The sequence below is a fragment of the Mus caroli genome, unplaced genomic scaffold (genome assembly GCF_978045245.1).
Source record: "Mus caroli unplaced genomic scaffold, Mus_caroli_1 scaffold_12, whole genome shotgun sequence".
NCBI lineage: Eukaryota > Metazoa > Chordata > Mammalia > Rodentia > Muridae > Mus > Mus caroli.
In genome coordinates this window covers 98113243-98141055 of record NW_028227267.1, presented here as the reverse complement: position 1 = coordinate 98141055, position 27813 = coordinate 98113243, and the positions used below count along the sequence as shown (strand labels likewise).

The following is a 27813-nucleotide window of genomic DNA, read 5'->3' as shown; positions in this document are numbered from 1 at the left end:
TGTGTGTGTGTGTGTGTGTATTATTAGTGTTTGGCCGGCATGTTTGTCTCTGCACCAAGTGTGTGCCCGCTGCATGGCGAGCATCAGGTTCCTTGGAACTGGAGTTACAGATGGTTGTGAGCTGCCATAAAAGTGCCGGGGATGGAAGTTGTGTCCTCTGGAAGAGCAGCAAGCAACAGCTGAGCCAAGTCCTTAGAGTCAGTCTGTCCCTGTTGCTTCAGGCTTTGTTCCTGAATTTGTGTCAAAAACCAATGACCCCAAGCATATTGGTTATTCTGCTTTTTTTGGCCTCAGGGTCTTCTCTGATGCTTCTATTCCTGGTTCTTGATGCAGTTCCCTTTGTTCACATGTCTTCAGTCTTCCTCACTGTATGCACTTGGAGTCATGGGAGGGGGCTGGGCTGGGGAATTTTCTGTCTGTTTCTCTCTGATATGTGTGCAACACCCTTTTCCTTTTAAACTGTGTCACAGAGTAGAGGTCAGGGGACAGCCGTGGGCATCAGTTCTCTTGTTCACTGCAGAGTATGTCAGGCTAGCTGGCCTTGGAGTATTGGGGCAGCTTATCTCCACTTCCCATCTCATAGGGTCTTAGGATGACGTATGTGTACTCCCCTGGATGACTTGGCTTCTGGGGTTCTAAATTTAAGCTCTCATTCTCACACAGCAAGCACCCTACCCTCTGAGCCATCTCTCCAGCCCCTATACAAAGTCTCTTGACGAAGACCATCTAATCTTACAGCTTTAAAGGCCATCTATAGGATAACAGTGTCATGCTTTCTATGTTAGCCATCCTCTCTCTTCTGAGGGATATAGATTCAGCTGCCTGCTGATACTGTGAGACGAGAAATGTATAACCCAACCCAAGCTCTGGATTTCTTCAGCTGCGCCTCCCAGCCTGTTGTATCCCTAGTTCCTCTCAAGCTCGAAGTTATCCTGACATCTCTGCTCCTGTTTCCCACCTGAGGATCCTCAAAACCCACACTGTATCCCACAATGTGCAGATGCCCCCTGCTGCTTGACACCTCCCTGTTGGTTGCTCCTGGGTGAGCTTATCCTGGGTTGCCAGAGCTATCAGTCTTCTCTGCATTAACCAAGGGGTTCTTTGAAAACCTAAATCATGTCATGTCTCCATTCAACCATTCAACAATAAGAATAAAAGCTGAAGTTCTTCCAAGGCCCGAGTGATGTCAGTCTCCATGTCCCCACAATTTCCTCAGTTCATAATCCTTGCTCATTCATCCATCCCAGCCACAAGGACTTCCTGCAGTTCCCTGGACACACCAGGCAAGTCTGTGGCTCAAACTTGGTGGTCTTACTGTTGGGAACATGCCTCCCCAGATATCTGCGGGACCAGGTTCTCACTGGCTTGACTTTTACCCTGTGTCTTACAGAGTATCCTTTCTCGAGAACGGTGAGGAGTCTTATTCCGGTTTCTTCTTGGACATTTTCACTCTCTAAAACCCTTAGTATTTTACTCATCTTGTGCATAGAATTTCTTCTCCTCCTCGTGTCTCTCAGTTCCCCCTGTTTCCTGAAGGCCAGAATGTTTATATTGACATGGCCTCTTTCAGTTTCTTATATAGCACAGAGCAGAATGATACTTTAGCTTTAATTAAAAACATTACTGGCTAGTTTACCGTCCCACCCCATTCTGGCACATTCACACACGTTATTCACATTTTCCCTTGAGCTTACGTGTGAGAGAAGTACTGTGATGTACACTTTCCAGATGAAAAACTGAAGACAGATGGAGACCGTTCTTGAGGCAGAAGTCAGTATTGTAGTGGGGCTGTCACTGAGGACAAAGTTCATTGAGCACCCCCACTTCTTTTTTTTTATTACGTATTTTCCTCAATTACATTTCCAATGCTATCCTAAAAGTCCCCCATACCCTCCCTCCCCCACACCCCTACCCACCCATTCCCACTTTTTGGCCCTGGCGTTCCTCTGTACTGGGGGATATAAAGTTTGCATGTACAGTGGGCCTCTCTTTCCAGTGATGGCCGACTAGGCCATCTTTTGATACATATGCAGCTAGAGTCAAGAGCTCCGGGGTACTGGTTAGCTCATAATGTTGTTGCACCTACAGGGTTGCAGATCTCTTTAGCTCCTTGGATACTTTCTCTAGCTCCTCCATTGGGGGCCCTGTGATCCATCCACTAGCTGACTGTGAGCATCCACTTCTGTGTTTGCTAGGCCCCGGCCTAGTCTCACAAGAGACAGCTATATCAGGGTCCTTTCAGCAAACGCTTGCTAGTGTATGCAATGGTGTCATCGTTTGGAGGCTAATTATGGGATGGATCCCTGGATATGGCAGTCTCTAGATGGAGCATCCTATAGAAGCTCCATACTTTGTCTCTGTAACTCTTTCCATGGGTGCTTTGTTCCCAATTCTAAGAAGGGGCAAAGTGTCCACACTTTGGTCTTCGTTCTTCTTCAGTTTCATGTGTTTTGCAAATTGTCTCTTATATCTCGGTATACTAAGTTTCTGGGCTAATATCCACTTATCAGTGAGTACATATCCTTTGAGTTCTTTTGTGATTGTGTTACCTCACTCAGGATGATGCCCTCCAGGTCTAACCATTTGCCTAGGAATTTCATAAATTCATTCCTTTTAATAGCTGAGAGCACCCCCACTTCTAAGGGGATTCTACTCTAATCAAATCATCGGATTCCCCATGATTTCCTTGAGTGCCCCTTGAGTATGGTATATGCTTCTGCAGTTCAAAGTGGTCTTGGGCTAAGAAGATCTGTCTGGGGTCTGGAGAGCTGGCTCGGCAGTTAAGGGCCCTTGCAGATGACCAGAGCTTGTTTCCCAGTGTTTCCATCAGGCTGCTCACAATCACCTGTATCTACAGCGCTAAGGGCTCTGATGCCCCTTCTTGGCCACTGTGGTCACTCACATACACGTGTACACGCCCACATGCACAGACACACACAAACGCTCACAAACACGTAAGTGTTCAGTGCTACGAACAGTAAGACAGACTCGGGGAAGACCTTGGTATGACGGTTACACAGATCTGCTCCATGGTATCTCATATCAGGAGAATAGAGGCGAGAGAAAAGCTGTGCTTTCACAAGGGGTTGGAGCAAAGTAGCTGAGGATTGCTAAGAACTCTAAAGCCCAGGCTAAGAGGAAACCATTTTGGCTTACAGCTGGGATATTAAAACTAAAGCTGCTCCTAGGAGTCTGGTTCAAGCCACAGAGCGACTCTGCTTTCTTTGGCCCCGGATCCTCTCGTTTAATCTTGTCATCTTCTTTATTGCTTTAACTTTTGATGTAAGAAGTTTGTTCTGTAACAAGATGGGAATAGACCAGAGACTTCTCAAAGCCACCGAGAGCTTTGTGATCCTGTGATTTTACCATCATATTACTCTAGTCTCTTTTGACTCTGCACCCACCCTGAGTTAAACTTTATCTTACCGTGGAACATTTCCTTTGAAATAATACCTTAGGGTTTTAAGGCAAATTCAAAGAATCTAGAGGAATTGTGGGAAAAATTTAAAAGCGAGGCCATACATCATACGTGACAGCATATCCCTGTAGTCCCACCTACATCGAGGCTGAGGGTAGCAGATTGTAGGAGCTTCAGAATTTAAGACCAGCCTGGCTGCATGGGGAGATATCATCTACAATTCTTCTTCTTCTTCTTCTTCTTCTTCTTCTTCTTCTTCTTCTTCTTCTTCTTCTTCTTCTTCTTCTTCTTCTTCTCCTCCTCCTCCTCCTCCTCCTCCTCCTCTTCTTCCTCCTTTTCTTCCTCTTCTTCCCTTTCTTCCCCTTCTTCCCCTCCCCTTTTCCCTTCTTCCTCTTCCCCTCCCTTTCTTCCCCTCCCCCTCTGCTCCCCCTCCCTTCCCCCTTCCCTTCCCCTTCTTCCCCTTCTTCCCCTCCCCCTTCCCCTTCTTCTCCTCCCCGACCATCTTCCCCTCCCCCTCCCCTTCTCCCTCCTCCCTCCCCTTCCCCTCCCCCTCCTCCTCCTTCATTTAAAGTGTGTTCATGTGGAGTTTGCATGCATTAGTGGTAGTGCTTGCAGAGGTTAGAAAGGGCATCAGGGCACCAGGGCCTCCTGGAGCTGGAGTTGCAGGAGGCTGTGTGACATGCTGCGTGCATGCTGGGAACTGAACTTCAGTCCTTTGGGGCAGCAGAGGTGTTCCTTACACTCAGCCATCTCTCCCACCCTTGTGGTCTTGCCTCTTAAGCAGTGCAGGATTGCAAAGAGCTACCCTCCTCTGAGGCAGTGTCCTCAACCTTCCTGATGCCTCGGCCTTTAAACACAGTTCCTCCTCTTACTGGGACCCCGGCTATAAATCTATTTTGTTATTACTTCATCTATTGTTATGAATTGTAATGTAAATATCTGATATGCAGGAGATCTGGTATATGATCCTCAAAGGGGTTGCAACCCACAGGTTGAGAACTACTGCTCTAAGGCATATGTTATTTATATGACAGACTCCACGTTATTTTCATGTGGATGAGCAAGGCTTCTTTAAACTGTTATTCCCAGTTATAGACAACTCTTTCAGTGTATTTGACATGTTTTGTAGTATTTTCCCTTCATTTTAATACTGTGGTGTCCACTTCCAGCTATTAGTAAAAGATTGATAATGAACCAATCTGCTTGGCTTGCATCAACTGTAAACAGTGGACCTAACTGATCTTTCAAAAGTGTTATTTAGTATATTCCTAAGTTCTCATTTGCATTCATTTAAAAATATTTACTGAAGTCTATCTGAGTTCTGTTAGGAAAATAATCTCATACTATAGATGAATCTTTTCTCATCTGTATCCATAAATCATTAATGTATTTATAAAATTCATAAATGCTAGACACGATTAAAGAACAAAAGAAAGCGAGTAGTCATCAAAAAGAAAGCGTTACTTTTTTCTTTAAAAAAAAAAAACAAAAAACAAAGTTTTGGCGCCTTCGTCCCGAGCAATCTGTGTATTTCCTGATTGCAGACTCAGGAAATACTTAAATTTTGAAGCAGTTACGGTTGGGAAGTCTTCTCATTGGCCACACAGTGATAATGTGGACTTTTAAACAACGGCACTAAAACTGTAGCTGGTCTGTTCAGAAAGAGAGAGACAGAGGGGGAAAGCAGGGAGGCTCTCAGTCTAGCATACTTCATGCTGTCTGTGAAGATGCCGATGTCAGCTGGCTTCCTGATCAAAGGTATCTTTCCTTGGGAATTTTTGAATGTCAGTCTAGCATACTTCATGCTGTCTGTAAAGATGCTGATGCCAGCTGACTTCCTGATCAAAGGTATCTTTCCTTGGGAATTTTTGAATGCCAGGGTTTTATCTTAGTTTTTGTTGTTGTTGTTGTTTTTTTGTTTTTTGTTTTTTGTTTTTTAAACCTTTAGTGTCTAAAGTTTAGACAGATGTGTGGTAGTGGTAGAACTGGTGTTTTCTTGATTTTGGCAAATTGTAATTTGAAAGTACTAATATCTTTGAATATGTGAAACAATCATGTTTGGTTGATGATGAATAGCAACATGGCATCAAAGGGCAGTGTAGCATTTGGGGGGAGCTGGAGGGATCTAGACTGTGGATTACATTAATGCCTGGGTCTTGGTACTTGAATCTGTTGTTTTACTGAGTCCCTGGAGGTGTGACAGCAAAATACCAGCTAGGGGTGGCACTGAGCATTTTCCAAATGGCACCAGACACTTGAGAAAGCTCCGTTCCATGCATTGTCTGTCAGACGATTATGCACTGCTAGTCATTCCAACAATGGAGGCCTTTTCTGGCTTAATGCTAAAATGCTAAAAGTTTTTTTTTTTTCTTCTACTATGTTGACACCAGTGTAGAAACAGAGTCACAGATCTTGGCCGAGCGAGCTTTTCTCATCCTCTACCACCTTTTCATCCTTGAGACAACTGTCATTTGCAGAGGTGAAACACCACTCCCCAGTGGTAGCCGAGGAAACGTCACAGAGCCAGCCAAGGCATACAAACACCCTAGTGTCTAGCTGGCTGGCGTCTTTTCTGGTTTTGTTTCTGCTAGAGAGGAAATGTTGCCCAGAATAAAAAACGGTGCCTTGAATTAACTCTAAGTCTGAATCAGGCTGCGTGGGCTGCAGGCAGTGTCTGAGCAGTGGAGATATTTGTTGCCACAACACAAGTAACTGGAACGCACGGGTAGACTGTATGTGGTGGGGTGCTCTGCAGCATTTGGGGGTGTTCTGGAAACACATGGGTGCTTCCTACTATAAGTGAGCAGTGAGCAGAGGCAGAAGCTGTGGTTCTCCGATTTTGAAGGGGCCGTATCTTCTGAATATAAGCAGCACACACACACACACACACACACACACACACACACACACACACACACACTCACACACACACACTTGACAGTGTTCATTCAAATTCTGAGCCTAAGCTTTTCCTATTGGTCACAGAGAAGAATTCTGGTATGACACATACTAGATTTTTCTCACATAAAATTCATGTGTCACAGTACAGGAAAGAGATGTTAGAAAGATGCAACACAGGCATGCACAGGGGGCTCAGATTTATTCAGCAGTATTCATAACTGCACGGATAAATACATACTATTTAGTATTGTGCTACAGGAGAATGCTATTAATTTACAGAACCAGGTGTGTGCCAATTCTGGAGAGAGCCAATGTTTCTGATAGATCCCATAAGCAAATGCAGAGAGAGAACATCTGGTTTGCGCGTATGTGTGTGTACATGTGTGTGCACGCGTGCACTCGTGCGTGTGTTTCTCCAGTAATTCATTTCTCTACTGTGGATACATTCCTGGCCTCACTGTAATGATAATGAACAGTGTGTCCTTTCTGATGTGGGCTGGTTGTGCAAGCAGGGACTGTAGGATGCTCAATTTCCTTTTCTGTGTCTTTCACACAAGGGAAAGCCCACACAGAGCTGGACCACCCTTAGCTTGGTTTTGTGGTTAGTGTCTGTGGTCCAGGTCACAGTGAAGCTGTGGTGAATCACAGTCTGGGAGAAGATATGAAAGGCAATTGGAATCATTTTTTATGGGGTAAACATGTTAAATTACTGGAAGGATAAATTACGCACTCAGTTTAGAATTCAGGACAGCGGGCTCTGCTTATGTAAATGGAGCTCTTTACTGGATCTCACTGAGCTGTTGGACCTTTTCTGTGGATCCGAGAGAAGAGCCCCAGCAGCTGCTGTACTTCAGTCACTGGCACGGCTGTCACTGCAGAGCTCGCCATTCTCCATACGGCAGTTAAAAAATAGTCTCGAGGGCTTGGCCAAAAGCAGTGATGAGCTGGCTGTATGCAGTCTCACTTGGAGAATCTAGCTCTGAGGCTATACCCAGATTAATTAAATGGTAGTAATGAGAAGAAGTTCCTACAAAGGCTGGAGAGATGGCTCAGAGGTTAAGAGCTTACTGTTCTGGCAGAGGACCCAGGTTTGATCCTTAACACCTACTTGGTGGCTTACGATCATCCCTAACTCCAGTTCAAGGGATCTGAAGCCCCCTTATGGCCTTTGTGGGGCATCAGTCACACAGGCAATGTGTGTATGTATGTATATATATATATATATACATATATGTATATATATATATATGAATTTTTCAGGGAATAATACATACGTACACATATATATTCTGATATATATATCAATATCAGAAACATAAGCTGTAGGCTATACATATATATGTTATATATGTATATATATACCACATGTATATAGTATATGGTATGTAGTATGTAGTATATTGTGTACAGTATATATACTATAGATCATTGAGGTTTAGGGATCCTTGGGTTGATAAATAGATGAGTGTTTACTGAGTTTACAGAGTTGACGAGGAGGAATAGATCATTCTATTAAGACTGTATTCTACCTATTGAAATAAGTGTACTTTATACAGTAGGGTCGAGTGTCAGCTGAGCACTCTCCAACACTGTGGGCTCTTCAGGTGGAGTAAGCCTTGTCCTAAGGCAAGAAGAAGACAGGGCTAAGACCCTGAGTTCCATGTTAGCACAGACACCTAATGTGACACTTGATGTGACAGAACATCATGGAAAGTCACTGCAAAGATAGGATGGGGAGTTTACCATCCACAGAGAGTCTTCCTGTTTGCCTGCTGACATGCACCTTGTTTTAAAGCAGTGACTCTCCTGGCATTGAGTCCTAAGAAACTGCATGAACGAGAAGGAACCCTGGTCTTGACACGGTCTCTAGAAGATTTTAGGACAGGACATAGATGTCAAAATATGGGGCAACCCTGAGAATAATATGGTTGTTCCTTTTTCCTAAAATAATAGAAGGAATTTTGCAGGGACTAATACTTGTACTTGAGATCTGCTATGATCCAGGACTTATTCTAGGCGCCTTGGAAGCTGGAGAAAAATAAAGACAGGCAGCTCAGCTCCATCCTTCGAAAACATAAATTCTATCTTTCACAATCAGTCCTACAGAACTGAAAATATCTGGAGGTATACTGGTTGTGTCTGGGCGTAAATGTGCACCGAGGTGGTGCACATTTGGTTCCATCTAAAAAGCTGTTTAACAATTTCATAAAATCCTGTGTCCTTTAATATTCCGGCATAAGGTGTTGGGGAATTGCAGTCACTCCTCGAGTTTAGTCCTCTGCTCTCGCTTCTTCAGTAAAGCCTGTTGTTTAGTTTGCTAGTCCTGATGAGGGCATCTGGTTTTAATCTCACCGTTGGAACGCTAGTTTCTTCCAGCAGAGGCACCATCCCAACTTTTACCTATGAGTAAAAGGCATCATTTATTGAAGATGCCGTGGCCTAAATAATCATGTTCTGTTTTGGACAACTTAGTACGTTTGTTATTTTTGAGATAGTGTCTCACTCTATAGCCCAGGGTAGTCTCATACTGATACAATCTCTCCTGCCTCAGGCTGCCATCAAGGGGTTTCAGGTACGAGTCAACTTGCTTAACTGATGCTAGTATAGTTAAAATAGGAAAATAGAATAATCTTTTTAAATTTCAATTTTCCCAGGAAGCACATTATTTCAGAGTACTGTCACTTTGCCAACCCTATCTCCTGTAGGCGCTGCAGTACTTGAAAAAAAAATCTATTCTGTGCACTCCCTGCAGTTCAGGTGACCAGAGATGATCTTAGGACTCGCCACTAAAATGAGGCCTTCAATTGTCTCCCCAGGTTCCAGATGTGATCAGTAGCATCAGGCAGTTATCCAAGGCTGCCATGAAGGAGGACTCCAAACCCAGCAAAGATAACGAGGATGCCTTTTACAACTCTCAGAAGTTCGAAGTGCTTTACTGTGGGCGGGTGATCGTGACCCATAAGAAGGCACCCTCCAGCCTCATTGATGACTGCAAGGACAAGTTCAGCCTGCATGAGCAGCAGCGACTGAAGCTGCAAGGCGAGAGAGGTGGTGACCCTGGCGACGACATGGGTGTCCTTGAGGTCGAGTCTCCTGTGTCTCCAGATGACAGCTTGCCCGAGAAGGCAGATGGTACAGTCAACAGCCCCCGTGCCCTGCCCTCTCTGGCTAGCCTTCCTGCCTTGGCCAGCCAACCCGCACTAGCCAGCTCTCGGGTTTGCTTCCCAGAGAGGATTTTGGAAGACTGTGGCTTTGACGAGCAGCAAGAGTTCCGATCTCGGTGCAGCAGCGTCACAGGCGTCATGCAAAAGAAGGTTCATGAGAACAACCAGAAAACACAGCCAAGGAGGAGGCACGCGAGCGCGCCCAGTCACGTGCAGCCCTCAGACTCGGAGAAGAATCGGACCATGCTCTTCCAGGTAGGCTGGCAGGGAGCTTTTGGCCGGCAGCTTCTTAAGATGCTGGGCAGCTAGCGTTGCTTCCGGATCAGTGCATGTGTGCATGCGTGCGTGTGTGCATTCATGTGTGTGTGTGTGTGTGTGTTATCCACATGCGCCTGGGTGTATTTGGAGGCCAGAGGACAACCTTTGGGTACCATTCCTTAGGCACCATGCACCTTATTTTGTTTTGAGGCAGGGTCCCTTATTGGTCTGGAACTCTGGAAGGCTGATTTAGCTAGCAGAGTCCCAGTTACTTACCTGTCTCTTATTTCTCAGCACAGGCCTTGCAAACACTTGACTATGTCATGCTTTGCTTTGCACTTTTCTCTCTCTCTTTCCCTCCCTCCCTCCCTCCCTCCCTCTTTCTGTTGTTGTTTTTTTTTTTTTTTAAACTGGGCTCTGGGCATTATCCTCTTGCTTGCCTTTGAGACTTAGCTATTCTCTCTGGAGTGCTTCCCCATCTCTCTTCTCTTTCTCCTCACCTCCGTAGCCACAGCAAGAACTTTTCTACCTTCGTTTTTCTCCTCACAAGGCAGAAGAGTCCGAGAAAGAACACAGATGCATCATGGGCCCCAGAGAGGCAGAGAGAATGAAAGACTTCTCTTAACTTGTGAGATGAATCACGCGATGGATACTACGTGTCCATCAGCAGTGTCTGGCTTCACTTGACTCCTAAATGCATTCTTTAATAAAACTAGAGTCTTAGCAAGGGTTTTAAGGTGTGGATCCTGGGAAGCAGGATTCGGCATGGGACAGAGCCTAGTGAGTTCTTCTAGAGAGAAGAGTTGCAGAGACTTAAACCACCTTGTTAAATGGGTGCTGGGACCTGAACTCACACCCCCATATTTGCATAGCTCTTAGCTTCTGGGACACATTTTTAGTCCCTCTACAAGATAAGTTTTTATTTTAAAAACAGTTTAAAAATGTTCAGGGTCATGGGGAATGTCATTTCACTTACAGGATTGAATATATGTTATTGTCTTGGGGCAGGTCTGGAGTTAGTCTGTGCTATCATTGGCTTGGATCATTTTTTGTTGTGGTCTTGTAAAGTCCTGATCTAGGCTTGTGGTCAGAGTGGCTCTGGCTTTTCTGTAGTATGTGTGAAGTCAGTGTTCTGTTTTCTTTGGGCTGTCAGAGTTGTTCTCAGCCAGTCATACTACTTTCTGTTAGCCTTTTAGAATATCTATCTATTTCCCAAAATTTTAACAAAGCCCAGTTCTGCACATATCATTATATTGACTATTTTGGAGAATGTCTTATAATGCAGGTTAATAATTGATGACTTTAAGACTCATGACTTGACTTGAGGTTGCATATTTAAAAAGGGTTTTTTTGGGGGGATTTATTTTATGTGTGTGTGTGTATTTTGCATGCATATATCATACATGTATGTGTACCATGTTTCTGCCTGGTTCCTGCTGAGGTTAGAAGAGGCCATCAGATCCCCAGGAACTGGAGTTATAGATAGTTGTGAACTACCAAGTGGCCCAGGGAATTGAACGCTAGTCTTCTGCAAAAGAAATACGTGCTTTTAACTGCTGGGCCAACGCTCCAGACCCAGGTTGCACATTTTTGAAAAGTAATAATTTCTTAGCTGCAAAAAAAAAAAACAAAACAAAACAAAAAAAACCAACCAAAAAACCAAAAAAAACCCAGGATTTCCAGTCTTTGGCTTGAATTGTAGACTCTAAGGTCCCTTAATTGTCTGACAAAGGAAAGAAATGCTTTGAGACAGCTGAGTTTGGGTTGAACACTCGGTGGAACACGTGCGAAATCAGTTTTTCTGGGGTACACCATTTGAATGGCTATTGCTGCATGTTTAATTGTGAAGGCCGATCGAGGTCCTCTTGAGCTGAAGTAACTGGAGTACCTTCCTTTACCTTTAAAGGTTGGCCGCTTTGAGATTAACCTCATCAGTCCTGACACTAAATCAGTCGTGCTGGAGAAGAATTTCAAAGATATCTCCTCTTGTTCTCAGGTACGAATCAGGTCCCAGCACAGTGTCTGAAGAAACCAATTGTCATGTTCCAGAACTAGCCACAACAGCTGGGCGTACATAGATTTCGTGTCATTGTTTTTATGTTAAGTGTTCTTCTTTCCCTTCATTACCCCTTCCTTTCTTTCCCTGAGGCATGAACCTAGGGCTTTTCTTACACATGATGGACTAGTTGCTCCATCAGTGAGGCCTGATTTAAGGAAATACACTTAAAAAAAATTGATCCTTTCCATTACAAAGCGTACGCATGTGTTTGTCTCTATGGCAACAGGCAGACCTCAGTATCTGCCATTCGCTTTTCCCTCAGCTCTCTGACTTAGTGATGTTTCATACGGTCTCTTCTGCTGGGGCGAGGAGGGGTGGGGGTTGTGGTGGTGAATTCTTCCGAAAATACCTCATAGTGACAGCGTTCCTCAGACTCTTGGGCTGTGGGTCTTGTGGGCATCACCAAGGTATATTTGTTCTTTATCCCACAGCAGGTGATAAAAGGGGAAGTAGACTTTTCAATGTGTGTTACCATAAATGGTAGATTTTGAAAAGGATCTTTTGGAACTGTCATTCTTTTATTTCTTACTCCAAAAAATATGTACTTGTTACTTCAAAAATGACAACTGATAGAAACAAATACGTGTAATATTACTCATAGACTATAGTCATGTTTTTCAACATCTACCCCAAAGTTTGAGCTAGCTAAATGTATCGTTAACATGTCAGCAAAGATGGTGTACTTAAGTCAAGATGTGGAAAGGTTACGTATTCAAAGACATCTCTGTGGGATGAAGAACTAATTAGCTTTTGTTTTTGTTCTATGACTTAAAGTGTGCTCAAAAAATGTGTTTTTGACAGGGTCTCTGTGTTTGATGTTGAAAAATCTGAGCTGGAGAGATATTTCATCTGTTAAAGACAAAGGGTCACTCTTTTCTTCATGTATATTTTTCATAGAAAAATTATACATGATATATATAATGTTTATTTGAATTTTGGAGTCAACATTACTTTTGGTTATGATTTTCATTTGATGATATGGATTTTTTTTATGTTTTATTGGTTGCTTGCTTTAGCTAACATACCTTCATTTCTAATACTTTGTTTTGATATTGTTCCTGTAATCAAAGATTTTGTTGTCCTAAACATTTTCTACTCTAGCAACTTAGAAAACAATAGCATTTGAATGTAGGGAGGTTATATTGCAAACTCTGAAGTTCTTATTTAAGAAACACAGAAATTTTGTGGGTATATGATTTTACTTCCCCCAAAATACTTGTTGAGTATTCTTGTAGTTGTCTGTTTATGGGAAGGTCCCCACAAGATCACAAGTCTTCCCAGGGGCTGGTGACTCATGGTGTGAACAGGCCTTATTTGGTGGGACATTAGATGCTCAGTACACATGGCCACTGTGAGTGAGCCTGTCTCTATAGCTCTCCTTGTGCCAAGTGCCGCAAGTGAAAGTGATAATCACCCATGTTTAACTCATGCCAAGGGGCATCCTTGAAGGTATCCCCTCCTGCCTCTACTTTCCCTAAGCTGCCCAGCAAGTATATATATCAGTGTGCACTGATCATCCAAACGAACATAAGCACACACAAAGACAAATGTGGATGTGGAAGTTCGAATATGATCTCCTTTTTCCATTTATTGAAGACAAGCTCTGAGTTACGGTACTCTGGTTCAGGAAAGAGTCAGCAGCAAGAAGGAAGCTGGTGGGCAGGCAGCCTGTCACAGCAGTGGCTGGGCAGCCGGTTCTCTGCACCCAGTCTTCTGACTTCCTTGCAGGAAATGGATGGATACAAGGTAGTTGTGTTCAGTAACTGGCCTGCTTTTGAGTATCTCCCAGTTACAAATGTTTCTTTCTTTGAAAGGGCAGTGGTGTGACTGTTTTTCTGGTCATTATGGGAGTCAGGGAGTGCTTTTTTTTTTTTTTTTCTTTCTGGAAGCATTGTCGATATCTGGAGGAGACTCACTGAGCTAATGAGTCCCTGTGAGGTCCCCACTTAGCACTAAGCCAGGAATGAAGCTCTTTCACCAGAGTTGTGCCAGGTGGAGCTCATTTTACCTGACTTACGGTTTTACCTCTCTCTGCTTCCTCCACCCATTTTGTAAAAACTGGAGTTGATTTCTTTTTTTGCCATGTCCGCTGGATAGGTGGAGTATATTATAACAAGAAAGAGCGGTGGTCACTGTTGGTAGAACACTCTTGGAAGCACCACAGAGGCTTCTCAGCTCTCGCACCTTTTTCAAAGTGGATGCCATTATGTTATTTTGTAATGAAAACAAACAAACAAACAAACAAACACGACTACAACAACAACCAGGAGTGTTTTTTTTTTTGTTTTGTTTTGTTTTGGTTTTTTTGGAGAGGAAAGAGTTCATTTCATCTTATATCTTACAGTACATTATGAGTGGTAGTTAGGACAGGAAATCAAACATGAACTTGGAGGCAGGCACCGAAGAAAAGGTCATGAAGGAATAGAATTACTATCTTGTGCAGACTGACTTCTTATTCCAGCTGTTGAGGAATGGCACTGTCAATAGTAAATCATCAGTCAAGAAAATACTCAGTGATCTTTTGCATATTAGACAATTTGATGGAGACATTTTCTCAAATGAAGTTTCCGTTTTCGGTTTGACTCCTGTTAGACTATATTTGATTAAAAAAATAATAAAAAAATAAAGAAGGAACAAAAGAAAGAAGGAAAGAAGGAAGGAAGGAAAAGAAGGAAGGAAGGAAGGGAGGGAGGGAGGGAGGGAGGAAGGAAGGAAGGAAGGAAGGAAGGAAGGAAGAAAGAAAGAAAGAAAGAAAGAAAGAAAGAAAGAAAGAAAGAAAGAAAGAAAGAAAGAAAGAAAGAAAGAAAGAAAGAGAAAGATTTTCTTAAAGAATCAGCTCCTGGTTTGGTTGATTCTTTATATAGTTCTTTTTGTTTCTACTTGGTTGATTTCAGCCCTGAGTTTGATTATTTCCTGCAGTCCACTCCAACAACTAGGAGTCTTAGAGATAGTTTTTAGCAGCTCAGCACAGTATCTCAAACCTATGTCATTAGCTGATCCAAAAATTTATATGCAAATCAGTCCGCAAGCACTTTTTTCTTTTTCTTTGAATTTGGGTGATGTCAGACACTTTTCTGTCAGCTTAGCTTTTTAAGTCACCGTGCTTGCTATTGAAACAAGGTGCTGATTACTTATTGGTCTCTCTAGGTATTCAGACCCAATTTTTACATTTTAAAAGTTTATTTTGAAAACCTATTTATGTATTATTAGTGCGTGCACATGTGTGTTTTAGTGCATATGCACATGTGTGTATGCTGCAGCGCACGTGCAGAGGTCAAGAGGCTGACTTCGTGGAGTTGGTTCTCTGCTTCCACCTTTCTGTGGATTCCAGGGAGTGAACCCAGGTTTCTAAGCTTCTACACCAAGTGAATTCACCGCTGAGCCATCTCATTCCAAGGCTGAACTTTTAATTAATCTAGCCGAAATCCTTTATCTTAGATAAAGCACAGTGATTTGTGAGTGTGGGTAATCGGTACCTGCAATAATGAACAGACATGCGAACACGAATCTCAATCAATTTTTATGTGCTCCCTTGAGTATCTATAAATCGACAAATGTTACAGAAAGTTCCATTCGAACTTTATGGAATTGTATATTTAGTTTGAGAATTGTCACTTGTACTTTTCCTGAGATTCTCAGCTCTACACAGAATAGGAAGGGTTTTATGGCGAGTCATTGATTGTTGTTCTAGGACAATAAATTGAAAACTCATTACAGGCAGACAGCATGTTTTCACTTTTAGAAGTGGATCACAGTAGCACAGAAAGCCAAGGGTTTGAGTGGATGTCTCCCTTTATCTGTTGCATTAGTGGGTATCCTGTGAGCCTGCTATGGCACTGTGTCTCTGTCTCATTGCCAGGAGGGAGAAATTTGTGGACTTAGGAAAGTGTAGAAATCACATCTATCTTTGCAGAACACATTCCTGTAAACACTGCTTGTGTGTCTTTTCCCTTCATCCAGGGAATAAAGCATGTTGATCACTTTGGCTTTATCTGTCGGGAGTCTCCGGAGCCGGGGCTGAGCCAGTATATCTGTTATGTGTTCCAGTGCGCCAACGAATCTCTGGTAAGTGGGCAGCCACCTCCCAGTGTCACTGCCAGTGGATCCCTGTCTTACAGAAGTCTCCTCCGTAGGGGGCCAGTCCTCCACGAGGAAATAAAAGGCCACCTAAAGAGATGTTCATACTCTGGAAGAATGCACAAAAGTAGAGAGCCACCACAGACAGGTCATCATGACACTTTTAGGTGTAGGCACTTTCTTGGCTTTAACAGATAGTATTGTATAACCATGGTTTTGTTTGTGTGTTTGATAGTGACAAAGGCACTAATTTTTTTTTTTGTGTGTGTGGACATAGCATCAGAAATTAGACAATAGTTCCATCAAGAGAGTAAAGAACTTGTCTTAATTTTCAAAACACTTATTTTTGTCTCTGGATTTTGTGAGTCTGGTTTTCCCCTCGCCTTCCTTATTCCTCTCTGAGAAGAACTGTGTAAGGCAGGTTTGGAAATACACCTGGTCAAGGAATATGTTGATATTTTTTTTCCTCCTCAATGTTTTTTTTCTGTTCTTCCACACACAGAGCCTTCCTTCTCTTCCATTGTAATACAAACCTTCAGAGGTCTACATCACCATGATTAGATGAATTTATAGAACAATATTAATTTTTATAGGACGTGGACATGCTTGTGTAAGCAAGGATACTGCATGTACTTATGCATGTGCACATGTACATGTATGCTCATAGGCATAGAGATCAAAGGACAATCTTGGGCATCGTCATCAGGAAGAATGTCTTTTCTTTTTTTGGTCATTGTGATGGTTTGTATATGCTCAGCCCAGGGAGTGTCACTATTAAAAGGTGTGGGCCTGTTGGAGTAGGTGTAGCCTTGTTGGAGTAGGTGTAGCCTTGTTGTTGGAGTAGGTGTGTCCCTGTGGGCATGGGCTTAAGACCCTTCCCAGAGTTACCTGGAAGTCAGTCTTCCACTGACAGCCTTCAGATGAAGATGTAGAACTCTCAGCTCTGCCAGCATCATGCCTGCCTAGATGCTGCCATGCTCCCACCTTGATGATAATGGACTGAACCTCTGAGCCTGTAAGCCAGCCCCAATTAAATGTTGTCCTTTATAAAATTTGCCTTGGCCATGGTGTCTGTTCACAGCAGTAAAACCCTAACTAAGACAATTAGGCCAGACTGGCTAGCCAGTGAGAACCAGGGACCCTCCTGTCCCCAGCTCCCCAACACAGGGACTCCAAACACAGCTACCACACCCAGCCTTTTTACAGGGCTGTAGAGATTTAACTCAGGTTTGTAAGCCAAGCATTTACCAAATGAGCTAAATCCCAGCCCATCACCCCAATTTTCTTAAACATATCCTGCTCCTACCAGCCTTTCCCCGTGTACGATGGTTTCAAGCCCCACTGTGCGTGCTACCTGGGGCTTATTACACCTAACTCTGACCTTCCCATGCCTGATAAGAACAATGAGATATTGAAGACCTGGGGGTGAGCTGACCCCTGACCTCTGGGTCTCCAGCTTTCTCCTTAGGAAATATGAAATTCCTGTTCCTTAGCAGTTTCTTGTTCTAGAAACTTACATTTGAGCTTGATTTTTCCCTCTAGATAATTCATGTTATTTAGTAAGTATTCACATGTCCCTATCCAGGTAAATAGATTACAGTTCAGGGCCAGGACTGAACTTTGAGGGACTTGTCCTTGGATGGTCATAGTGGGCAGCTTGATAGTTGACTCTGCACACCCTGCTCGTGGCTCTTCAGTTAGGCAGGCTCCCCTTGCTGTCCTTCATGTTTTTGGCCTTTCCATGACTGAATGGTCACATTGTTCATGAGGTCAGAGGCTGTCCTGGTTCAGGGACAATCAGAGATGCTCAATGTATCCCTTGCTCAGGATGGAGAACTTGGTAAAACCTACTTGATTATGGTCATGTTTTCAGGCTTTACTTCATCTTTAGGGCTTAGTTGGTTTTGTTTGTTTTAGAAACTTCCAATAGTGATAGAGATGTGGGGTATGCAGCCTTTCCATACTCGAGCTGGTGCCGCAGAACTGAGGATGGACAGACATACTGTCAATGCGTGCCTTCTTGTTCCACAAGGCATTATCAGGCTTAGTTTGGGTTTCATTATTTTTTTAAACTTTATGATTTTATTTTATTTATAATTTTTATTAGATATTTTCTTTATTTCCATTTCAAATGTTATCCCTTTTCCTGGTTTCCCCTCTGACACCCTCTCCTCCTCTCTTCTCCCCTTGCTCACCAACCCACCCACTCCTTCTTCCTGGCCCTGGCATTCCCCTACACTGGGGCATAGAGCCTTCACAGGACCAAGGGCCTCTCCTCCCATTGATGACTGACTAGACCATCTTCTGCTACATATGCAGCTGGAGCCATGAGTCCCATCCTGTGTCCTCTTTGGTTGGTGGTTTAGTCCCTGGAAGCTCTGGGGGTACTGGTTAGTTCATAATGTTGTTCCTCCTATGGGGCTGCAAACCCCTTCAGCTCCTTGAGTACTTTCGCTAGCTCCTTCATTCGTGACCCTGTGCTCAGTCCCATGGGTGACTGTGAGCATCCACTTCTGTATTTGTCAGGCACTGGCAGAGCCTCTCAGGAGACAGCTATATCTGGCTCCTGTCAGCAAGCTCTTTTTGGCTTCCACAATAGTGTCTGGGTTTGGTGGTTGTTTATGGAATTGATCCCCAGGTGGGGCAGTCTCTGGATGGTCATTCCTTCAGTCTCTGCTCCAAACTTTGTCTCTGTAACTCCTTCCATGGAAGGGTCCCATTATTTTTAAGAAAAGATCCAAGCTAAGATCTTTTAAGCCCCCTCTCTTCAAATTTTATCAGTCAGATTATTAACCCCAACATATGACATCAGAACTGCCAGTCAGAAGAAAAATCTCGCGTGCACTTCCTGTGAAATAGAGGATGACCAGGCCCTGACCAATAGGAGAGAAGAGTGAAGTCGATAACGTTGGTGGGAGCAGCTTGCTGAGTGAGAGGCCTGGAAAAGTAGAAGACAAAATATTCCTGAATGGCAGGCATATGCTGACTGGTCTTCTTGGAGCACCAACTCTACACAGTTACCGTTTTCTATTGCTTCTTTGTAACAATTGCAATAAGTTTGTGAACCCAACAGTTCTAGGATCCACCCGCCAGGCTATGCGCTGGTTAAGTTGTTCCCTCCCAGCTTCTCCCTTCTTTCCTCTAGGGTGGAAGTTAATACTGTTTCACAGCTATCGTTCCTTCAAAGTTCTTTCTCCAATTTGATTGAAAGAATGTCAAAAAAGCTTACATTTACTAATAAACAACCCTCGTACACTCTAAACACAGAGAGAAAATATTCAATTATAGTATAGTTAAAGTAAGTTAAAGAAAAGAGAAAAAGATCTATGCTAGTCTTGATCTAGAGTCTATGTGAACTTGAGCTTTAGTGATAGAGTAAGAAGATTTCTAATGAAATATTGGTATACTGATTGAAGGATGAGGTTTATATTCTAGAAGTTATCTTTCTCTTGTATCCCATGTGAATAAAATAATAAATCTTTAACATATGAGGAACAAGCATTGTGTGGAGAATGGGTAAGGGACAGAGTCCAGTTTGGGGGTTCTGTGAAAGGTGGTGAGGAAGACAGACTGATGTTGTAAGAAACACAACTAATTTATAATAGTTTTTCATTTGAAAAAAAAAAACAAGTATAGGTATTGTTTGGTCTCAGAACAGGAGGCATGGGACATGACTGGGCACAAGAACAGCGGTGTGAGCAGTCAGACACAGGGCCCAGGGGCTTGAACTTAACACATACAGGGAATGCCCCATCATGGCACTAGCTAGCCTCTTTAGCTGAGGGTTGCCTTTTATTAGCACTTGTTAACATGCTAGTACTCACTGGGTACCTTGAAAATTGAGGGTGCTTTCTAGCAAAAAATAAAAAAGGCTATATGCTCTTCAATTCTTTTTGTCTAAAATGCAATATAATATTTAAGCTTGGTATATTATATCTATAGGTATTATCTTCACTATAGATAGTCTTATTATTAATATGAATGAACTTTGTCTGTCTGATCTCATGCTGTTTGCCGAGAGGGGAACTGTGCCAGATAGCAACTTGCCAAAATACTTGCTTTTTGTTTGTATGACTGACATTTCTGCCTGTCCGTTTGCTTTTGCCCTTTTGATGTGACCTGTGATGTTCTCCTTGTATTTATAATGCTTTAATGTGAAATTTTAAGTGCACTAACCTTGTGACAGAATTTATAGGCTGTCTGAAAAAGTGATGGGTTTAGAAAAGGAAGTATTTCGTAGGTTACATGGGATTTTAAATTGTATTTTAATAGTATTTACAGCAAAGATAGGTTAGCCATCACATTTCAGTCATATCAAAATGACCTCATGTTTCATCTAGAAATAGAGAAGAAAACACAGACATATTTCTATAGGAAACGCTTCACAAGGAACATTTAAGGAACAAACCACACACACACACACACACACACACAGAGAGAAAGAGAGAGAGAGAAACACACACAGTATTTATATGTAAGGAATTTGTATATTTATATGTTTAATGTACAAATTATACACATATATGTTATATATGTATACATGTATTATATATACATGTTATATATGTATACATGTATTTTATATCTATAAATATATGCTATGTATTACAGAATCCATTGACAGCCCCTGCAGTGTCTGACATAAAGAGGAAACAAGAAATTGAATATGGAAGCGCATATGCATAAATAACTAAATTTCTTTTGAATAGAAAACTAGGTGAAATAAAGATAGAAAGGCATTAAATACTTTTAGTTCTAAAAAATGGGGAATTTTTATTTTTAATTGTAGTATAAGTGACAATTATTAGAAAATCCATCTTTGTAGAGTGCTGTAAAATTATTCCTATGCTTTTCCGAGGCTCAGCATACCATGAACTACAACAACGATGGCTGATTGCTTAGGTTTTTGAAGTCTCGTTTCAGTTTTCCTGAGCTAGTAGGGTTTTTGCATATCCCAGGTTCCTCTTCCCTTCAAACAAAGAAGTAGATTACTATTCTTTTAGAGCAACTTCTTCTTAGACTCAGCTGTGGAAGATGGGAAGAACAGAGTGAAGACATATTGTACTATTCATGAAAGGCGGTTTTACTTACCAGACCTGGTTGAGATGAGACCATTGGGATCCAACATCTCTGCCATGAGGGGTTTAGAATTATCCCAGAATCCTCTCATGTGTGGGGACATCTCCTCTTCCGTTAGTGATTATGTCGCAGAGAGAGTGCTGAAACCTGAGGAAGATGAAGAGCTACTTCAAAAGAGTAACCCAGATACTAGATAGTCGGTTCAAATGCTGGCCCAGCTCAAGAGCCGTGCAGAAAATAGGCTGGCCATTCTGGGCTGCCGGCCCCACAGTGTGAGAGCCAGTTCTTAGGAATTTAGATGCAAGAACTTAGAACCACAAGCTATAAGTAAGATGGTAATAGATCAGACACCGTAACCAAAGACCAACAGTATTCATAGATTTTCCCACTGGTATTTAATTTGAGATTACTTATCCCAGAGCTCTACTCAAACCGAGTTTGAGCTTTGTTTACACTGAGAACAGCCTAGAAGAACAGGGTGCCTATTAAGACAATTGAACATTTGACTCTAATTTGTCGTTCCCAATATATACCCAAGGAAACTTCCAAAGAGATGTGTTATCTGATAAGTCATTTAATTAAGCAAAGACTTGATCTGCTAATTAAACTGTCTGTGATAGTGGAGCCGCCTGGGAGACTTGAAAATAGCAATCCAATAATAGATCTCTACTATAGGCCACAGACTGCAGTGGTCTTATTTCATCTAGCTTTTAATTAGATGGATGAAAGATCTGACGTCAACACTTGTTGTTTGTTCTCTGCCAGCTTGGTTAGTCATCAGAATTCTATTATTTATTACTTAGTCGGCCATCTATAAAGGCTCACATTGCTGCTGGTTTTTTTTTTTTTAATGTTTCCCTGAAAGCTGATTTTTATAGACACAAGTTCTGTTTCTTCTTGTAGGTGGATGAGGTCATGCTGACTCTGAAGCAAGCTTTCAGCACGGCTGCTGCGCTGCAGAGCGCCAAGACGCAGATTAAGCTGTGTGAGACCTGCCCCATGCACTCTTTGCATAAGCTCTGTGAGAGAATCGAAGGTACCACAGAACATGGCCTTGGCGTGAGAGGAGTTTGCTTTGGCATCTTGACACACTGAGGTCCCCACTGTCATTGAATAGTTCTTTGTTTCCGATGTGAACAAGACCCCCCCCCCCCCAACTCCCCGAGCGTTTCTCAAGTCTAGTCAAACTCAACCGTGCCATCCGCCGCTTCTGCATGCCTTCCTTTCTCCCTTTTCTTCTGAGGCAAACTCAAGCCAAGAGCTTGTATTTCCCACAGTTCTTATGTCTGGTTCTATATGTGCACAGTGGGAACCAAGCAAACATTTGCTGAGTTGAGGGGAGAGACACAAACTCCCTAAAGACTGTTCAGTTTTTCCTTTTGTTCTCGCTCTCACTTGGCAATATATTCCTTTATTCTGAAAGTTGAGAAGTGTAGCAAAACTTGCTTGGTTTTTAGGATCTTTGGAAGAATTAAGAGAATGGAAGTGGTATCATGAAGCAAGGTTTTTTTTGTTGTTGTTGTTGTTGTTTTTTTTTTTTTTTGGTTTGGTTTGGTTTGGTTTGGTTTGGTTTTTTGTTTTTGTTTTTAATCTGTGCTGAGATGCTGTCTAGTAACACTGGTCAATTGACCTCTGTGGACCAGGCAGGATGTGTTGGGGAATGCAGAAATGTTTGACATGCGCTGTGCCTGAGGAAACATTTTAGTCTGATGAAGACAGGCATGTGAGCAAAGACAGGCTGTTCTGGATGAGAGATGCTGTAATGTAGGGAAAACAGGGCAAACTCCACAGTAAGGCTGATACATTCACTGTGGAACCTAGCTGTGAGTTCTAGCCCATAGGCACCAAACAAGCATGTGCCGCAGTGTAGACTTATTGAATATAAAAATATCCACACAGCTCTATGATCTAAATCTATTGCAAGGTAATATCCAGGTCTTAACGTTTATAAGGGTGATTTTTAAAGAATGGTTATTACTCTAAACATAGGAAACATTTATCAAATGGAATGCATGTAACCAAATGGAAGGTGTGTGTGTGTGTGTGTGCGTGTGCGTGTGCGTGTGCGTGTGTGTGTGTGTGTGTGTGGTTGGTGAAGGGAACATTATAATCTATGTGGAGGGTGATTACTTAGGACTAATTAATGGTACAGAGGGAGAGAGGGAGAGAGAGCCCTTCCATTTGTCTACTCATAAGTTATTTCAGCTGGATCTAACAAAAACCAAATAAAAATAAGGATTTAAAGAGAGAAGCATTTTTAATCCTGAAAGATGGAAAGGACATATTCAGATACCAAAAAAAAAAGCAAAAAATAGAAACAAAATAAAACACATATAAAAATCAATCACCAATAACCTGGACCTACTAATTCTTAGTGTTTATTTACCAGCAACTGCTTATTTGGGAGTACATGCTCTGCAGATTGGCTCTCAAACTTGTCAAAATGCCACATATAAGAAAAAGGGGAAACTTCTGAGGAAGTCATGGAAGACATTTTCAAGCCACTTCTTCGGTGGTTCTCATACCTTGAGGACAACCAACAGCTCTCTGATTGCCCTTAAGACCCTCTCACCAAGCAGGAAATCATGGCTGGTGCTGGAAACCCTCCCGTCTTAGCCAGTGTTCCATTGCTCTGAACACCGTCACCACGGCATCTCTTTCACTGGAGCTTGCCTACAGTTTCAGAGGCTTAGTCCATATCATCATGGAGGGGAACATGATAGCATGCAGGCAGGCATGGAAGGAGTAGCTGAGAGCTGTATCCTGATCCGAGGGTGGAAACAAGAACTCACTATGTAAACCAGGCTGGCTTCTAACTCACAGAGGTCCTCCTGCTTCTACCTCCTGAGATCTGGAATTAAAAGTATGCAGCACCATGTCTGGCTACATTCTGGTACATGCAAACGTAATTGACTGACTAGCAGAGATACATAGCATATCCGTTAAAAGCCACATAAGAAAACACATGGATTAAGTTTGAAACATCTTTGACCGTTTGGTTTTAGAGAATGGCCAAAGAGTTTTCTAAGTCTCTATCATGTGTGCTTTCTGTAGCACAACACAATGCTCAGACAGGAAGTGAACATCAACATTAACTCTTAACCAAATAAAAGCCTTCATCGCTCTTCACCAGGTTTTTTTTTTTTTTTTCCTTCTTCATCCAGAATCCAATTCTGGCCTAATCAATTCTAATCCAATTCTGATGTTTTGCCTTGTTATTCCACAGTCTGCAAGATGCACGAAAGTTTTATCTTTATTCACATAGGGATGTGAATCAATACGATAAAAATCTCAGCTGAGAAGTAATATGATAAAATCTCATCTGAGAATCAATATGGCAGTTTGTCATCTGAGAGCCTCTTCAGGAGCCTTTGCTAGTACATAAGAAGTCAGGCTTATGAGTGCTTCCTACCATCAAAATAGATTTCAGCGTTATCTCTGTGACCATCTATAGAATATTGCCCATGCTTCCGAGAGAAAGGAGGGGATGAAAAGTCACTGTCCTTGTCCCTGTTCCTGCCTCATAGTGAACTTCAATAGGTGCACTTGTGGGCAAGCTTGTGTAAGCCAGCTGTGCATGACTCCTTGTAGTCATGAACTAAATTCTAATTTTTTGCAACAGTTTTTAAAAAGGTATCTTTGCCATGCTATCTGCAGAGATCTGGGTCATTTTTTAAAAAGTCACTAAAGTGTAGAGACTGAGGAGGTGGCGAGCAAACTGGGTGGAGAGCAAACAGTGTAAGCACGAGGACCGACATTTAGCACACGTATATGAAGACTGACATTTAACACACTTACAAAGGGTAGGCATCATGACACAAGCCTGCTAGCCCATTGCTGGAGTGCAAAGAACAGAGACGAGTGTGTCTTGTGTCTTAGGGGATAGATGGCAAGAGAGTCAAGCTGAAGCGGAAATGACATTCCAAACTGAGGTGGATGGGAGAGAGAAAAGACATCCGACATCAACCACTGGCTTCAACACCTTCTCAACTCCCCCCAAAATCAACCCATGCACACGGCTAAAGTTCCCACAGATTGCTTTGCTTTCAGTATCTGACACTTTGTGTTTTCCTTAGAAATCCAATTAGAATACTTAACCGCAGGCTTATGAAACATGGTAGTGCTTGTAGTGAAACTCTGTTACACTGAATTAAGTCGTAAGAAAGTATTTTTAGTCAGCAACTTTGTCTTATCCATTATAAGTAAAAATACCAGATGCCGCGGAAAACACTAAAATCTTGGCTTGATATTTTAGACTGTGTTTACCATCCGAGAGTGAGAACCTTTCATGACCATCTTTTTACTTTAACGTTATTTATTTAGTTGTTATGTGTAGTGGCATGTGAGTCCTAGTGTGGCACAGGTCTCATGTGGAGGTCAGAGGACAACTTGATTAAGTTGCTTTTCATTTCCTGACATCTGGTTTGTGGGGTGCAAACTTGGCGGCAAACACCTTTAACCTCTGGTCCATCTTGCTTAATACCAAATTATTTTTAAAAATTGCTAGTCCACATAAAAGTTTACTATATGTTATATATGGCTAGATGGCTTCTCTGTAATCCAAATATAGTGGCAATACTTACAGGGACAGGTAACTTGTATGTTTACAATGGATGCTCACTTGATCATTGTAACTGTGAATTAAACTTTCTCCCCCCCCCTTTTTTTAACAAAAAAATTAAAAATAGAAACATCCTTATGGAGACAATTCTCCAAGGACTTTGTATACACTCTGTGTGCATGCGTGGAATATTTGCTGGAATTTACAGTCTAGCACACATGGAAAGGTTTGCTGCACAGCGCAGAGATTGCTGAGGTGACAAGATTTGAAGCTGACTTGGGCTACAAAATGAGATGATCTAACAACAACAATGACAATGAAAAACAGTGGAAAGGTTTATAAATATCTCAATACAGAGAAGTAAAGTATTTTATGGAATAATTGCCCAAAATGAAGTTTTACTCGATTTAAATGGAAGGCCCGAGTAGGGATCACCCTTGTTTCAGTTGTCCTGTATTTCAACGTTACTATTAACTTACGTTTATGATGGGTAGCTCAGCAGTCGCGGCTAAGGCTAGCCCTTGACTTTCCAAACTTTCTAACTAACACGGGCCCTGGGCTGCCATGTGAGTTCCCTTGGGAGTTCTCATAGTCCTTGGTTTGCTAGTTTAGGGAGTAGAAGCTGGCTGTTCTTGGCAGCATTAGAGATTCTTTGTAGACATTCGCAGTCCAGGTCCACTGGGGTATCTGCTGGTTTAGGTGCTTTGCTGCTAGGTTTTGTCTTTCTGCTGTTCATGCTCCAGGGTTCCCCATCCTGAGAAGACTGAAGTTAGGAACCAGCTGAGGGAGGGGGAGGGTAACTTCCGGCCGACATGCGTGCGCTTACACCTCTGAAGGCAGCCTCTACCTCCAGCTTCCTCATCTTTTAGGTCTCTACCCACCTCGAGCCAAGCTGGTAATCCAGAGGCACCTCTCTTCGCTGACGGATAACGAGCAAGCTGACATCTTTGAACGGGTTCAGGTAACACTCTTCACAGATCTCCTGTAACAAACGTCAGGAGCAACATGGGGTCCCATCACTGAATTCTTCTTTTCGTTCCATTGCCTGGAAGATACACATCCCTACGGTTAGCAGAATGGGAAAGCTAGATTTCTATATATCCTCTAGACATGTAAATCTAGCTGAGGTTATACCAAGAGCGGTGAGTCCCGTTTGCCCTACTCGGCTCTCCCCTCGTGTTTTCAACAGAAGATGAAGCCCATCAGCGACCAGGAGGAGAACGAACTTGTGATTTTGCACCTGAGGCAGCTCTGTGAAGCCAAGCAGAGGACCCACGTGCACATCGGGGAAGGGCCGGCGGTGAGAGCAGACCTCCTCCTTGGTTTATGTCTGTCTGTGCATTAATTCACACATGGAGTTAAGAGATCACACACGACATGGGAGAGGATTCGTTCCTTTGGGCTCTCCCCTTTGTTAGGGTGTTTCTGTGCCTTAGAAAAAAACCTAGCATTTATGAGGTTCATGGGAAATTTTAGCAGACACTGGTGCATGGAGATGGATACAATCATTATAGTTTCAAAATGTAAAATAACTTGGTATTTTGGGTAGAAAAAAGGCAACCATGTAGATTCACAATGTACAACAATGAATGAACATATGTTAAAATTACATTGACCTATGATTTTTTTTTTTTTTTTACATATTTCTACACCTGTTTTATCTGAATGGTAACATGGACCATGGTCATTCTTGTGCATGCCTGCTTCCACTGTAAACTGAAGGATGGCATGTCTGAGCCCATGGGTTTGAATAAATTCTCAGTTGCACAGTGATTAACAAAGCAAAAACAACAAACAAACAAACCAACAACCCACCACAAGACCACCATCACTAGAACCCTACATACACACCTCCAAAGGACACAGATAAATCCTGGTTTTGTATTTCACTGCCCCTTTTGTTGCATCAGTGACTTATTTTGGTGTGGAGACATTTGAGATGGAGCCCAGCTTTCCCCCAAACTCCAGGTCTTCCTGCTTCAGCCTTCCCAGAGGTAGAATTAGAAGTTCCTATCACCGTGCCTGGCTTTGCAGCCAAAGCTGTTGCTTCTCTCTTTGGTACATTTTGTGTGTTTTGTGTGTGCATGAGTGTGGAGGTCAGAGAAGAGTCTCCAGGAGTCAGTTCTTTCTTCCCAGGAACCTCCCTTGAGTCTAACCCAGGTGGTCAGGCATGCAGAAACTCCCTTGCTAGCTGAGCCATCTCACCCTCCCCTCTAAGATGCAGGGGGTGATCAGGCGTGACCCTTTGAGAGCCCCTGCACCCGCCTGAAGCCAGCAGACTAGTCTGCCCTTTCAG

At 42.6% G+C, this 27813-nt stretch overlaps 1 protein-coding gene across 3 annotated transcripts in view; it reads left to right on the top strand.

Moving 5' to 3' along the window:
- Tbc1d4 (TBC1 domain family member 4) overlaps positions 1–27813 on the top strand; it is a 166998-nt gene that overhangs the window by 92798 nt on the left and 46387 nt on the right. For 2 of the 3 annotated variants that reach the window (XM_021181592.3, XM_021181593.3), the window contains exons 2-7: positions 9136–9738; positions 11648–11737; positions 15761–15865; positions 21860–21992; positions 26387–26478; positions 26707–26817. In XM_021181592.3, coding sequence (XP_021037251.1) covers positions 9136–9738; positions 11648–11737; positions 15761–15865; positions 21860–21992; positions 26387–26478; positions 26707–26817 — 1134 coding nt within the window. The remainder of the gene's footprint in view (positions 1–9135; positions 9739–11647; positions 11738–15760; positions 15866–21859; positions 21993–26386; positions 26479–26706; positions 26818–27813) is intronic. The other variant, XM_029468868.2, reaches the window with a different exon arrangement.